The 14,839-nt window shown below is 42.0% G+C and overlaps 1 protein-coding gene across 16 annotated transcripts in view; it reads right to left on the reverse strand.

Moving 5' to 3' along the window:
* SLC10A7 (solute carrier family 10 member 7) overlaps positions 1–14,839 on the reverse strand; it is a 302,433-nt gene that overhangs the window by 68,633 nt on the left and 218,961 nt on the right. For 14 of the 16 annotated variants that reach the window (XM_025268133.3, XM_044930481.2, XM_006065710.4 and 11 more), the window contains one exon: positions 11,432–11,467. The exons of the other annotated variants lie outside the window; for them this stretch is intronic. In XM_025268133.3, the coding sequence (XP_025123918.1) occupies positions 11,432–11,467 (36 nt within the window). The remainder of the gene's footprint in view (positions 1–11,431; positions 11,468–14,839) is intronic. 16 annotated transcript variants of the gene reach the window in all.

A 14,839-nucleotide genomic window follows, 5' to 3' on the forward strand; every position in this document is an offset into this window, starting at 1 on the left:
TCTCTTCAAATCAGTTTTCTTTCAAAAAGGGAACTGATGCAGCCACTACGGAAAACAATATGGAGTTTCCTCAAAAAACTAAAAATAGAGCTACCATATGACCCCAGCAATTCCACTCCTGGGTATATATCCAGACAAAATATTAATTCAAAGAGATACAAGCACCCGTATGTTCACAGCAGCACTATTTACAGGAGCCATCACATAGAAACCGTCTAAATGCTCCCTGACGAACGAATGGATAAAGATGTGGTATATATACAGAATGGAATATTACGCAGCCATAAAAAGAACGACATAATGCCATCTGCAGCAAAATGGATTGAACTACAGATTATCATGGGTGAAGTAAGTCAAAAAGAGAAATACAAATGCCATAGGATATCATTTCTATGTGGAATTTAAAGTACGACACAAATGAACTTATTTACAAAACAGAAACAGATTCCCAGACACAGAGCACAGACTTGCGGTTGCCAAGCGGGTGGAGAGGTGGGGGAGAGATGGACTGGGAGCTTGGGATTAGCAGATGCAAGCTATTATGTACAGGACAGATAAACAACAAGGTCCTACTGTGTAGCACAGGGAGCTACATTCAATGTCTTGTGATAAATCATCATGAAAAAAATGAAAAATAATATATATGTAACTGAATCACTTTGCTGTACAGTAGATATTAACACAACATTGTACATCAACTATACTTCAATAAAATAAAGTTAAAAAATTAAAGTTGTTGCTCAGTAAAAAATTCATTGTAAAAAGAACGCTTCTATTGAATGACATGTTTTCTTTCTTAGTAATTTCCCTTGAAATATTATTCTTGTGATATAATTTTTACTTTGGATTTTAATTATCTGTGAATACATTCTATTTTCTTTATTAAATCATAATTCTTTGAGGGAAGGATCAATGTCAGGTTGGTGTTCGCAATATTCACAGTGCACAGTAGGCATTCAAACACCGAATAAAAGAATGGGTGTTTTGTTGAACATTATTTAAAAAACTGTACATTATTTTTCATGGCAAATACAAAGTAAGGTTTCATGAATCAGCCTGAGATCCTCACCTTTGAACCACTTATTTATCATTTGAATCACTCCAATCACTACTCCCTGGCGTGCTGCAGTCCATGGGGTCGCAAAGAGTCCAACACAACTGAGCAACTGAACTGAACTGAACTGAATCACTACTCACATATCTTTCTATTTCCCTCCTTTCAACAAATATTGAATATTCAGCATCAGAGATAAGTTAATGAATAAAATAGTCATGGTTTCTGGCCCAGGAGAACAAAATCTAGTGGATGCTTACCACGTGAAATACTGTTTCAGAAGGACAATTCATGTAGAACTGCAAGTAATGAACTCCTGTAAGTGTAGTTTTAAGCTAGTTTGTGTGCTCGGTTTCTCAGTGGTGTCTGACCTTTGTGACCCCATGGACTGTAGCCTGCCAGGCTCCTCTGTCCATGGAATTTTCCAGGCAAGAGTACTGAAGCGGGTTGCTATTTTCTTCTCTAGGGCATCTTCCTCACCCAGGGATCAAACCTGTGTCTCCTGCATCGGCAGGTGGATTCTTCATCACTGAGCCACCTGGGAAACCGACAAAGCCTTTATTTATCCCCACAGATTTGAAATCCATGGTTTGATATACATCCACTGACAAAATAAAGACAACAATTTCTGCCTCTGCCAACATCAGAGGTGTGTCATCAAGAAAACAGGTGATATATGTAAAAAAAACCAAAAAAACAAAAAAACAACTTTGAATCTTAGGAGTGAATAGTGCTATTTCGGGAAGTTTCACTGTGCTCGCTGCCAGCCACAGTAAATACTGGATTCATTTGCACACAAGTTTATAAGATTAAAGGCTGCAGACAGTTAAAGAATCTTAAAGTTTTAAGTTTTAAGACACAGCCCATCACTGAGGTCTGGACTAAGCAGACCACTGGGGCATTTCATCAGATACATGCTTTTGCAGAAACTTAACATCCTTCTTGGCATTATTTTCTATTCTTTTATAAAGTGTCAAATTTAAATAACTAGCACTGGACTTGCCTGGTGGTTCAGTGGCTAAGAATCTGCCTGCCGGTGCAGGGAACGCGGGTTTGATCCCTGGTCTGGGAAGATCCCACAGCTGAGGAGCAGCTAAGCCCATGTGCCACAGCTCCTGAAGCCTGAGCACCCTCCAGCCTGTGCCCAGCAACAAGAGAAGCTGCTGCAGTGAGAATCCTGAGCACCGCAGCCAGAGAGTAGCACCCACTTGCTGCAACCAGAGAAAGCCCACACGAGCAGCAAAAGACCCAGCACAGCCAAAATAATAATAATAATAATAATAAAATAAATAATTAGCATCTGATGATTCTTTACAGTTTACAACATGCTTTCCCATAAACAGACTCATTTCATCTTATCAAAATTCTTACTTTACAGAGGTGAAAGCTGAGGCTGACAAGAGTTATAGAAAATTCACTGTTCACAACAGAAGCTGACTGTGGATTGAACCAAAATAAGATGCCTTCTCCCCATACCACGCTGCCTCCCCACAACAGACAGTGAGGGAAGTGAAATTAGTCCCTTCAAAATGGCTTTACAGCAAGAAACGTGGCCCTGAAGGTAGAGCATGTAACCAGGAAATAGTCGCCCTAAAAGTCACCCTAGCCTGATTCTTTGAATAGAGGCACCATCAACCTGTACAACCGTGATGTAGTGATATGGTAAGAAAAATATATTTGCTTTTTGTCCCCTAGCACAGAGGTTCTGAAACCCTCATAATTTCCTGAGTGATGGGGTGATAAGAGCATGTTTTGTTACATTATTTGGATTTTGTTCTCAGTACCTGGCACAGAAGTGTTCAGAGAACTCCCAGGTTGGGGAATGCATCCATTTGCAGGGAGTAGATGACTCAGCCCAAACTCCATGGCACAAAAGATTCTGCACCCGGGACCCTTCTGGTACTGCTCTATGTACCTGTTCATCGGGCTATTAGTTTGTTTCCTTTATAAATAACCAGTGATAGTAAATGCAGTGTTTCTCTGGCTTCTGTGAACAGTGGGAGCAAATTACTGAACCCGAGGATGGGGTGGTGGGACCCCCTGACTTGTAGCTAAGTCGGACCAAAGTGTGGGTAACCCGGGAACCACTACTTCAGATTGGCACCTGAAGTGACAGGCAGTCTCGTGGGGCTGGGCCCTTCACTTGTGAGGGATATGTATTAAATCTGTGTAGTCAGTGTCAAAATGAATTACACTGTAGAATACCCAGGTGGTGTTCCAAGAGGACTGGAAGATTGGTTGTTGTGGAAAACCTGTACCTTTGGCATTAGAAGTACTCTGAACACAGTGTACTCAATTTTCCTTTACCAAGCAGCCATTCAAAAGTGTTTGTGGGGATTTCCCTGGTGGTCCAGTGGATAAGACTGCACTTCCAATGCTAGGGGTGAGGTTTAGATCCTTCGTCAAGGTGCTAAGAATCTACATGTTGCATAGCTCGGCCGAGAAAATACATTAAAAAAAAAGAAAAGCTCGTGAGTGACTTCCACAGCCAGGCATTATTTTGAGCACAGGGTCACAGTAGTGACCAAAACATCAAGTCTCTCCTATCTTGTGATGCTTTGCTCTCCTTAGGGAAGAGAGGTAATAAACACATTACCTGGGGATTAAGATGTTACAGGATAGTAAGTGCTAAGAGCAACAGTGAAGCATGGTGGGTGGGGAGGGAGCGAGGGATGTAATAATATGATATATTCTTTCACATGAAGTAGTGAGGAAAGACCTCTCGTCTAAAATGACATTTGACCAGAGACCTGATGAAAGTGAGGGAGGGAGCCTTGGGGGTGGATTTCTGGGCGTGGGGAAGTGGGGAGATTTAGGCTGAGCCAATGCCAAGTGTAGAGATTTTGAGGATGGTCCCTGGGGCTGCTGGGCCATCCCATGGCATCTGTGTATCCCATTCTCTCTCCCACATGACTATTTCATGTCCTCTCCTTTGTCATCAAATTTCCACCCCCTCCTTGCCTTTTCTTGTCTCCTACCCCTAACCTTATTTGCCATTCCACTGAGAAAATAGAACCAGAGGAGAACTTAACAAGCTTTTACACTTGCATCCACCAATTTGGAGAAGGCAATGGCACCCCACTCCAGCACTCTTGCCTGGAAAATCCCATGGATGGAGGAGCCTGGTAGGCTGCCATCCATGGGGTCACTAAGAGTCGGGCATGACTGAGCGACTTTACTTTCACTTTCATGCATTGGAGAAAGAAATGGCAACCCACTCCAGTGTTCTTGCCTGGAGAATCCCAGGGACGGGGGAGCCTGGTGGGCTGCCGTCTATGGGGTCGCACAGAGTTGGACACGACTGAAGCGACTTAGCAGCAGCAGCAGCTGCTCATATCTCCTGGTTTCCCTCTCATTACGCTGATGAACTACCTGTGCTTAGGAGGCCATACTCCCTCTACACACTAGAACTCATTCCCCTTCTCCTGCTTGTGGACAGGGATCCATGAATTAGCCCCTCTTTTTTTCTGTATCAATTTTTCCTTCTTTAACTGGATTAATCTATCAATACAAATGAACCTCTCAACACATATATGCTAATAATTTTCCCAATTTAAAAAAGAATCCTCTCTGGATCCTTCACTAACTTGGTTGCTGTCCTATTTTCTGCACACTTTAGAGCAAAATGAATTCTGTCTTTAACTCTTTTTTTTCTTCATCCATTCTTGAACCTATTTCAATCAGGCTTTCACCTTCACAACTCTGCTGAAATAGGTCTTATTAAGGTTGCCAGGGGCCTCCATCTTATTAAAAATCAATCGCCAGTTGAACTTTATTTTATCTGAAGTATTACTAGCATTTGAAGTAGTTGGCCCCTTTCTCCCTTCTGAAACACATTCACTGCTAGACTTTTAGGACCCTGGCATCTTTTGGTGTTCTTCCTAAGCAAACTGGATATCCTTGGTCTTCTTTGCAGACCTCCTAACATTAGAATGCCCCAAATGCAGTCTGCTGATACTTTCTCTTTCTCTAGTCTTTTTTAGTGATCTCATCCAATCTAATGCAAAATCCATTTCTATGCTGACCTTTCCCACATGTGTATCTCTAGTCTAGATCTTCCTCCTGAATTCCAGACACATAGCCAACTGCTTACTTGACTTCCCTCCTTAGATGTCTGAAAGGCATCTCAATCCAGACATGTCCAAGGCTGAATTTGTTCAACCCTATAATCTTCCCTATCTTCAGTTCAGTTCAGTTCAGTTGCTCAGTCGTGTCCGACCCTTTGTGACCCCATGAATCGCAGCACGCCAGGCCTCCCTGTCCATCACCAACTCCCGGAGTTCACTCAGACTCACGTCCATCGAGTCAGTGATGCCATCCAGCCATCTCATCCTCTGTCATCCCCTTCTGCTCCTGCCCCCAATCCCTCCCAGCATCAGAGTCTTTTCCAATGAGTCAACTCTTCACATGAGGTGGCCAAGGTACTGGAGTTTCAGCTTTAGCATCATTCCTTCCAAAGAAATCCCAGGGCTGATCTCCTTCAGAATGGACTGGTTGGATCTCCTTGCAGTCCAAGGGACTCTCAAGAGTCTTCTCCAACACCACAGTTCAAAAGCATCAATTCTTCGGCACTCAGCCTTCTTCACAGTCCAACTCTCACATCCATACATGACCACAGGAAAAACCATAGCCTTGACTAGACGGACCTTTGTTGGCAAAGTAATGTCTCTGCTTTTCAATATGCTATCTAGGTTGGTCATAACTTTCCTTCCAAGGAGTAAGCATCTTTTAATTTCATGGCTGCAGTCACCATCTGCAGTGATTTTGGAGCCCCCCAAAAATAAAGTCTGACACTGTTTCCACTGTTTCCCCATCTATTTCCCTATCTTTATCAATGGCAATTCCATAGTTCCAGTTGCACAGGGGTATAGTTGCCCTTGATTCGTATCTTTCCCTCATGATTTTTATTCAATCTCTCAGTTCTTTCCAGAAAATAAAAAACTACTTCCTACCAGATTTATTCAACTACACTGGCCCAAGTTAACAGCCTCTCTTGTACTAGCTTTCTAACTGATCTTCCTGTCTCCACCATGATCCCCTTAACAATCTACTCAACCCAGCATCCAGAATCACCATTTTAAAGAGAATGTCAAAACATGCCATTCCCTTGATCAAAACTCTTTCCATGGTCTCCGGCCTCTCTTGAATAACAATTCAAAGGCCTTATGAGGGATTTTAAGGTCCTCTCTCATTTGGCCTCTACTACATCGCTGACCTCATCTCCATGTACTTACCCCCTTGCTCACTCCATTCCAGGCACACTGGCCTCCCTACTGTTCCCTAGACACCAGGCACACTCTCAGGACCTCTGCACTTGCTGTTCCTTCCACCTGGAACATTCTACCACCAGAAAACCCACTCTATTATCTCCTGTAGGTCTTTGCTCAGTGAGTCTAACCATGACCAGCCGGTTTAAAATAGCAAACACCAACCCACTCCCCTTCCTTACTTTATTTTTTCTTTAGCACCCACCTTATACAATATATTATTACTTATTTGTTGGTTCTTTCTTTCCACTAGTATATACCCTAGTAGTAAGAAGTAGTAGTAGGGCTCGGTCATGTCTGACTCTGTGTGACCCCAAGGACTGTAGCCCCTCCAGCTTCTCTGTCTGTGGGATTCTCCAGGCAAGAATACTGGAGTGGGTTGCTATTTCGTGCTCCAGGGAATCTAGATGACCCAAGGATAAAACCTGTGTCTCTTATGTTTCCAGTATTGGAAGGAGGGTTCTTTACCACTAGCACCACCTGGGAAACCCAGTATGTATCCTCTATTAGAGCAAAGATATATCTGTTTTGCTCATTGCTATATCCTTGGCACCCAGGAAAGTGTCTGGTATATTGGAAGAACACAACACATACTACTGAATGAGTGATGAATACGTTTAAGTATCTTTTTGGAGGAACTGGATTATAAAAGAGGGCACAGAAGTGGAGTGCACACAGGAGAAGGTGAAATTTAATTTTTGAGATGTGTAGTCTTACAGAATGCTTACAAGTGCATAGAAATTGATCCAGTGGAGATAGGAACCTTAACGATACCGGAGGAGGAGGGAAATCAGTGTAGCTCCTGTTGTCAAGTAGGAAAAGGGATGCCACAACGGGAGGGACTAGCCTTAGATGGGAGCCAAGATCATGTATCCACAGAAAGAGGAGAGAAGGTGAAGAATATAGACACAAATAGATGGGATCTTATAAACTTATCTGATTGCTTTTGACTTCTTCATCAGTTAATTTCCTTTTTGCATCAGTTGAGATGAAAAAAGAAAAAAGAGGCAATGGAGATTTGAGAAGGTGTGAAATGATTCTCTAGAGAGTGGGAATGTCTGTTGATTAGGGGAAGGGAGTTGTCATGAATTTCCAATGAGACCAGTCAGCATGAGAGTAGGTGCTGCAGTGTGTTCAGGTATAAATACAAAAGAGGTGTAGAGTTGGATTTAAGCAGACTTGGCAGTGGCCAGGCAAACAGGAAGCATTAAGAGATGAGAAGGTTGTTGATGGTGGATGTAACAAAGTACTTACAGCGATGAACCATGAGATCCAAGCTTGGTCAGATGGGATGTGAGGATAAGAGGGTGAGGTAGGGTGGATTTGGTGAGGTAAGAAGCATTGTGAAGGTGATAAGGTAAATAAACTGGCCCTTCTGGCAAGTCTGAAGAATTCTTAACTTGCGGAATAAGTTACAAAGATAGGAGATGTCAGTAGGAGAAGATGTTTGAAAATGGGATTATGGAAGGATGCTGTTATTGGAATAAGCCAAGGGTCTGACTGCAGAGATGACTGGCTGAGATTAAATGGAAGGCAATCTAATTGGAGAAGGGGTCAAGAATTTCGAGGCCAAGGTATTGGAAAGGTCAACCATGTGAATACTGAAAACACCAAGAGTCAATCCAAGTGTATTGTTAAAAAAGGGACAATGGAAAGGTGCAAACGTTTTTCTGGACTCTTAGAGCATGACCTAGCGTTCCACTGAAAATTACAAGAAGCAGCAGCAGGTAATATAGGTGTATGGCATTACCTTTAAAGGTAATAGGGGATTTTATGGAGAAGGCATGAGAAGTGATCTGGAATTGGTAATGAGGTGCAAGAAAGACACCTTATCCCCTTTAAGGCTCAGTAATATGAAAGGTGCCAGCAGCAGAAACATGAATCAGAAGACAGCATTCAATTGAAGCAAGGTAGTAACAGGAACATTCTGAGAAGATGTTGAGAATACAGACAACTGAGATTCCATCAGCAAAAAGGGATTTTACTAGCTACTGTGCCTGACTATCTGGAAATTCCCACTTTTAAGATATTATATAACAAAAAGACAATTCAATTTTCATGGGCTGTATTAGTTTCTTTGACTTTTGTTAACAAAATACCACAAACTGGGTGGCTTAAAAAAAACAGAAATGTATTGCTTCACAGTTGTGGAAACTGTAGGTCTGAAATCAAGCAAGACTGTGATCCCTCTTAAATCCCTAGAAAATTTTTCCTTGTCCCTTCTAGCTTCTGATGTTTGCTGGCAACCCCTAGTCCTCCTTGGCTTGCAGATACATCACTCTACTCTCTCCCTCCATCATGACACAGCATTTCCCTCTGTGGATCTCTGACTCGTCTCCTTTAAGGACACCAGTCATGTTGGCTTCCCTGGTGGCTCAGACGGTAAAGCGTCTGCCTGCAATGTGGCAGACCTGGGTTCAATCCGTGGGTCAGGAAAATGCCCTGGAAAAGGAAATGGCAACCCACTCCAGTATTCTTGCCTGGAAAATTCCACAGATGGAGGAGACTGGGATCACAAAGAGTCAGACACGACTGAGCAACTTCACTGGTTCACTGGTCATGTTGGATTAAGGACCCACCCTATGCCAGTTTGATATCATCTTAACTAATTACAAGTGCAACACCCCTATTTCAAATAAGGTCACACTCTGATGCACCAGAGATTAGAGGGGTTTCCCAGGCGGGGCTAGTGGTAAAGAAACCACTTGCCAGTGCAAGAGACATAAGGATGCTGGTTTGATCCCTGGGTCAGGAAGGTCCCCTGGAGGAAGGCATGGCAACTCACTCCAGTATTCTTGCCTGGGAAATCCCATGGACAGAGGAGCCTGGTGAGCTACAGTCCATAGGGACCCAAAGAGTCAGACACAACTTAGCAACTTAACACACACACACACACACACACACACACACACACGGATTAGAACTTCAATCTATCTTTCAGGGAAACACAACATATCATTTGGATTAACCACAGCAGAACTGTTGATAAAAAACACTACATTTTTAATGAAATGTAAGCCACTCAGATTTTTGTCCTATGCAGTAAGTAAAGCCTGGTCACTCAAGTGTTCAAGCAATTCCCATTGTTTGTAAAAATGCACACCACCTAAACAGATAAAAAGTGTTATATACTGTGTATGTGATTTTAAGTGATATAATGTAGAAGTAGCCATTGAGGTCGTATGATGGTGCCATTGAACCCAGTGGAACAGCCCAGTTAGCTCAAAAGGGAGGCATTAGACTTTTGAGTTGAGGGTCTTGGGGTCTCTTTCACTATTCTTGTAGCTCGATGATTTAAAAATGTTGAACCAACCAGAGCTCACAAGTCTATGGGTCTAAGAGTGGGGCAAACTTGCAATAGCGTGACACCATTAATATTAACCAGCTGGGCATGTCTTGCTATAGCACGGCAATACGTAGAAAAGGGAGAACGGTACTCACTTGGTTCTTTGGTCACAAGTTGAAACAGTATCTAAAAAGACTCCAGGCTCTGAGATACTCAGAAGTGCTACCTAGGTCTCAGCCCCATAGCTGCGACTGTGATCTTTCTCAAAGGGTTGTGGATTAAGAGATGCTACTCTTCAGCAATGGAGAAAACCTAGGCTACATACCCATACTCCTGAGAAAACCTAGGCCACATACCCATACTCCTGAGAAAACCTAGGCTACACACCCATACTCCTGAGAAAACCTAGGCTACACACCCATACTCCTGAGAAAACCTAGGCTACATACCACTGGACATTCTGTATATGCCCAGCTCTACACTACTTCTCCGGCTCACTGCCACTGGGGACCCCAGGCTGGCCTGCATCCTGTGGCCACTGAGGGCTGTTCCTGGGAAACTGTTGTCCCAGGTCCTGGAAAAACACTGAGGGATGATCCTAGCTCTCACATTTAGTGAGCAGGTAGACACATACCAAGTCTTTTCTTCCCAATGAACGCAAATTAACATCCACTTCAGTTTCAGTGTAACTCATGGCAAATTCTGAACTGGCGATTCTAAATAAGTGAGGCCTGTTATGCTGTGGGAAGTGATCTGACTATTGGCACTCCTTACCTTCTAAGGATAGAGGTGGCATTTCAAACGGCATGGTAAAGCTGAGGATTATTACTGGCAGGTAATGTCTTTCATGAAAGATGCAAAATCCAACTGTTTAGTAAGGCATTTTTTCCTCTCCACTTCCCACACAGCTTGTAAGAAATGAAGTCCCTCACTCTATTACTTTAATTGAATTCCAACTTGGGTAATTACACTATAATTAAATAAATTTTCCCCACAGTTTTAATTCACTGACAAATAGTGCTAGTCAAACAGCTACATTTCACTTCTAGAAACGCATCCCCACTCTACTTCAGTGATGAGTGGAGTGATTTATATTTGGGAGATGTTGTGTATGAAAAATGCACAGTTCATAAAATATTTTAGGTATCATTCATGATTACATATGCTTTTCTCAGCATGAGATAACATTAATTTCATTATAATCTCTCATCTAATTTCTCATATGCTTAGTGCCAAAAAAGAAATAAGATAGGTAATTAGCATTTCTTATTTTCAGAACAAGTTTTGCTACTGGTGTACCCAGTAGCTTATATTAGTTTTTCTTTTCCCAAAGCACATCCCTGGGAGCAGACTGGGGTAGGTGTTACTGTTTCCCATTCTACAGATGAAAAAATCGAGGCAGTGTTCCCCAGAGTGAGGAAGCCTTTTCCTATCCATACCAGCACTGGGAACTATAACTAAGCTTTGACTCTTCCCCTGGACCAAGGCTCTTTCTATCAACCTAGATCATTAGTAATCACTTTAGTCTTACTAATGTGAAAATAAAGTGCAGCACGTTTTTGACCTATGTCACAGGGTGCTAATTTGTAATAATTAATGATTTAGCCAGGAGTCAGAGGCCTGATAAATGGGTCCTGCTGCTGTTCGTGGTCATGAGACTACAGAGATTCTGACTTTGTACAGCTCACCCGGAACAGCAGTTCAAAATACGATGCCAAGTGGTGTAAAAAGATTTCAATTTCAGTTTTTTTCCTAAATATCTTTCTTAAAGGATTGTAGATGGCTTTTAATGAAAGATATTAAAAACAATATCAAAATACTCACAAAAAGCAGCAGTAGCAGGGGTGTGACAACGATGCCCTGAAAGAAATAAAAGAGAAGGATGATCATCTATCAGCCTGGAGAGCAGGAGATTTTCTTTGCCATTTTAAACCCTGATGCACAGAAATGCTTATCCTTCTCATTTCTGTTTAATAAAATCTAGGAGACAAAGAAGAGGGAGCCCCACTCTTGGCTCTCCTGACCACAAGGCCTTAGCATCTCATATCTCATATCATTTAAAATACAACTACCAATCTTCCTTCAACTTGTCTTCCCTTTTTCAAGCCTAAGTTCCCTTCCATGTTGCATATGCATCACTTGGGTGAAAGCTGGCAAGCTTTCTCACTCCAAGGCTTTCAACTCTAACTTGGATAAAGTGCCCCCTTTCAAGAGGAGACAGGTGGTTTAGTCCCAGTTGGGGTCCTCTCCTGAGCAAAGACCACGTCAGCTGTGATGAATGAGATGTCGTGATTTTGCAATGTGAACTGATCTCCCCGAGGAAATGAGCTGAGATCTCAAAACTCATTTCACTTGATTAGACTCCATGTCTCCATGGTGGAAGGCAAGTCTTTCATCTAATTCAGCCACCGAGGACCACCTCGGTCCCTCTGTCTCCCCGAGGCAGGAAGGAGCAAAAGATTTGTTTTCTTCGATGACAGGGAACAGTTTGAGGCTGTTGTTGATGAGGCAGGATACAAGCTTTTAGGTTTCTTAAAGGTAAATCTTTAAAACTAGGTGTTTGAGTTGGGAGTTAACATGACAGGTCTCGGTTTTCGAGCAGCAGCCGATGATTTGCAACCTTAGTTGTTCCTTTATCTCTCAACATTTTATTATGATTTATAGAAGAAAAAGCATTTCATCCTTTTATTAATGAAGTCTACTTGGACCTTTAAAATTCCAAAGAGTCTGTGAGTCTGCGTGTGTGAGTGTGTGAGAGAGAGACAGAGACAGAGACAATACTGTGACCAGGATCCAGTTCTGGGACCTCTTCATTACTTTTGGGAAAAAGGCCTTTTGGTATTATTATAAGGAAGCCCTTTTGTCATTACAGTAATTAATTCTTTTGACTGTGGCCCAAAGGAATGGCTTACCTGATATGAACATTGCTATCATAACTTTCTTAGGCATATACACATGTGAATATCCACACACCAACTTGCTTTATTGTTAAATAATAGAATAAATGCTTCTTTATTGTGCAAACTCTTGCAATTGGCGATAGGGAATACTGCATTTTAAGTGTTATATTTTAAAATCTATTTATTAAAACATGTATTGTGACTTCTCAGCTCCATCGGTGTCTAGGAAGCAAGTTCTCATCAGCACCATTTAGAAGAGTGCCATGTACGAAATATTAGAGAAGAGAAATGGCAACCCACTCCAGTGTTCTTGCCTAGAGAATCCCAGGGATAGGGGAGCCTGGTGGGCTGCCATCTATGGGGTCGCACAGAGTTGGACACGACCGAAGCGACTTAGCAGCAGCAGCAGCAGCAGTATGTACAAAATGCCAAAACAATTTTTAAGAGCTACTGTCCTTCAATGACATGGAATCTATTCAGGCTCTAGGAATAATTCTGAACTTTGCAAGGCCATGAGGAAATGGAAATATCTGGTTATTTTAGTCTATGTGGGAGCCATCTGATTTCAAGTCAATTTGTTTAAATGTTTATTGAACATCCACTTATACATGCCAGGCATGGTTCCAATTAATTAGAAGAATTAATGAAAACTGATTCATTAGAAAGGGGGTTAGGGTATTCCAGGAAGAGTGAAGGACCTTTGCAAAACTCTAAAAAATTGAGCAGGGAGGGAAGAAAAGTATCAAGTGGAGGAATTCAGAGACCAGATCATCAAAGGTCTTGGGGGCCAGGAGAGGGAGCTTCAAGTTGATCCTTTTAACACTGGCAAACTATTACAGAACTTAAGGGAGGGAGGTGGTGTAATGAGTTAATAAATAATTTGGTATATGGAGAATGGGTTTGATTTTATTTATTAACGGAGCCAGTTTTACCCTTGTTATCTATCAGTTCACCTAAATTTAGGTAAAAGAAAATAGAAACTTATGTTAATGTTTTTTATGGAATTTCAATAGCACTAATGATGTTTTTGAGAAACAGTATGATATCTATGATAGGATAAGAACTCCCCCCACTCCCCGACCCAAGAAGGCTGAGCCTTGTCACCACCCTGGAGATATCTGTCTCATGTTAGAGGAGTAGAAGTTACACTGGTGTCATCTAACACAGGGGGACCGAGGTTCTCCCTGGTGCCCTTTCATTTTCTTTGCAATAATGGACTAGTAATAGTATTTGTAATACTATCAGTACTATTAATGGTATTTTGCTTCAGTACTTTTATGCATATCTTAAAATTTGACCTTCCTCTATTGACGAGGTTGGGTTCCTAACAGCCCCACTTTATGGATGAGGAGAAGACCCTTGAGAGTCCCTTGGACTGCAAGGAGATCAAACCAGTCAATCCTACAGGAAATCAACTCTGAATATTCACTGGAAGGACTGATGCTGAAGCTGAACCTCCAATACTCTGGCCACCTGATGCAAAGAACTGACTCATTGGAAAATACCCCGATGCTGGGAAAGATTGAAGGCAGGAGAAGGGGACGACAGAGGATGAGATGGTTGGATGGCATCACTGACTCAATGGACATGAGTTTGAGCAAGCTCTGGGAGTTGGTGATGGGCAGGGAAGCCTGGCGTGCTTCAGTCCATGGGGTTGCAAAGAGTCGGACATGACTTAGCAACTGAACAACAACAACAATGTCAATGGATGAAGAAACTGAGGTTCAGAATAGCCAAGCAACTGGCCCCAAGCCACACAGCAAATTAAATGGCAAAGACTGGACTAGAGCCTGTTGTCCAGCTCCAAACCCTGAACTGACTCTACTATAGCACTGTTCTCTGAGTCGCAGATTAACAAACAGTACAGTTTCCTACAGGGTTCTGCTTGTGACATATATGTAGTAACTAGTTGAGGTATGATCTTGGCCTCCATTGATTACCAATTCTTAGAAATGGCCTCATTCTGGAAGGCAGAGCACTATTATCTGCAGATTTTCCTACTTGAATATTTCAAGTATATGGTCACTAATACACAACAGCTCTTACAAGAACTTCAGATATATGTTCCTAAGATGTGAAAAAATTTTTCTAGTGAATAGGATGAATCTTATAATTCTACATTCAGAATTCCTCATTATTTTCTCAAGAATGGCTGTTCATGTTCATTAGCTGTTACACAATGCTGAAATTTGTTTTTCAGTTGTATTAGGCAATGAGTCAGCCACGGTGCCATTAATTCTGACAAGAGACCATAATTACATTTTCATGAAGTTGTTCTAATTCTTTTCTTTTCTTTTTTTTAGCTACGCTGTGCTAGCATGCGGGATCTTAC

The sequence above is a fragment of the Bubalus bubalis genome, chromosome 17 (assembly GCF_019923935.1).
Source record: "Bubalus bubalis isolate 160015118507 breed Murrah chromosome 17, NDDB_SH_1, whole genome shotgun sequence".
Taxonomy (NCBI): Eukaryota; Metazoa; Chordata; class Mammalia; order Artiodactyla; family Bovidae; genus Bubalus; species Bubalus bubalis.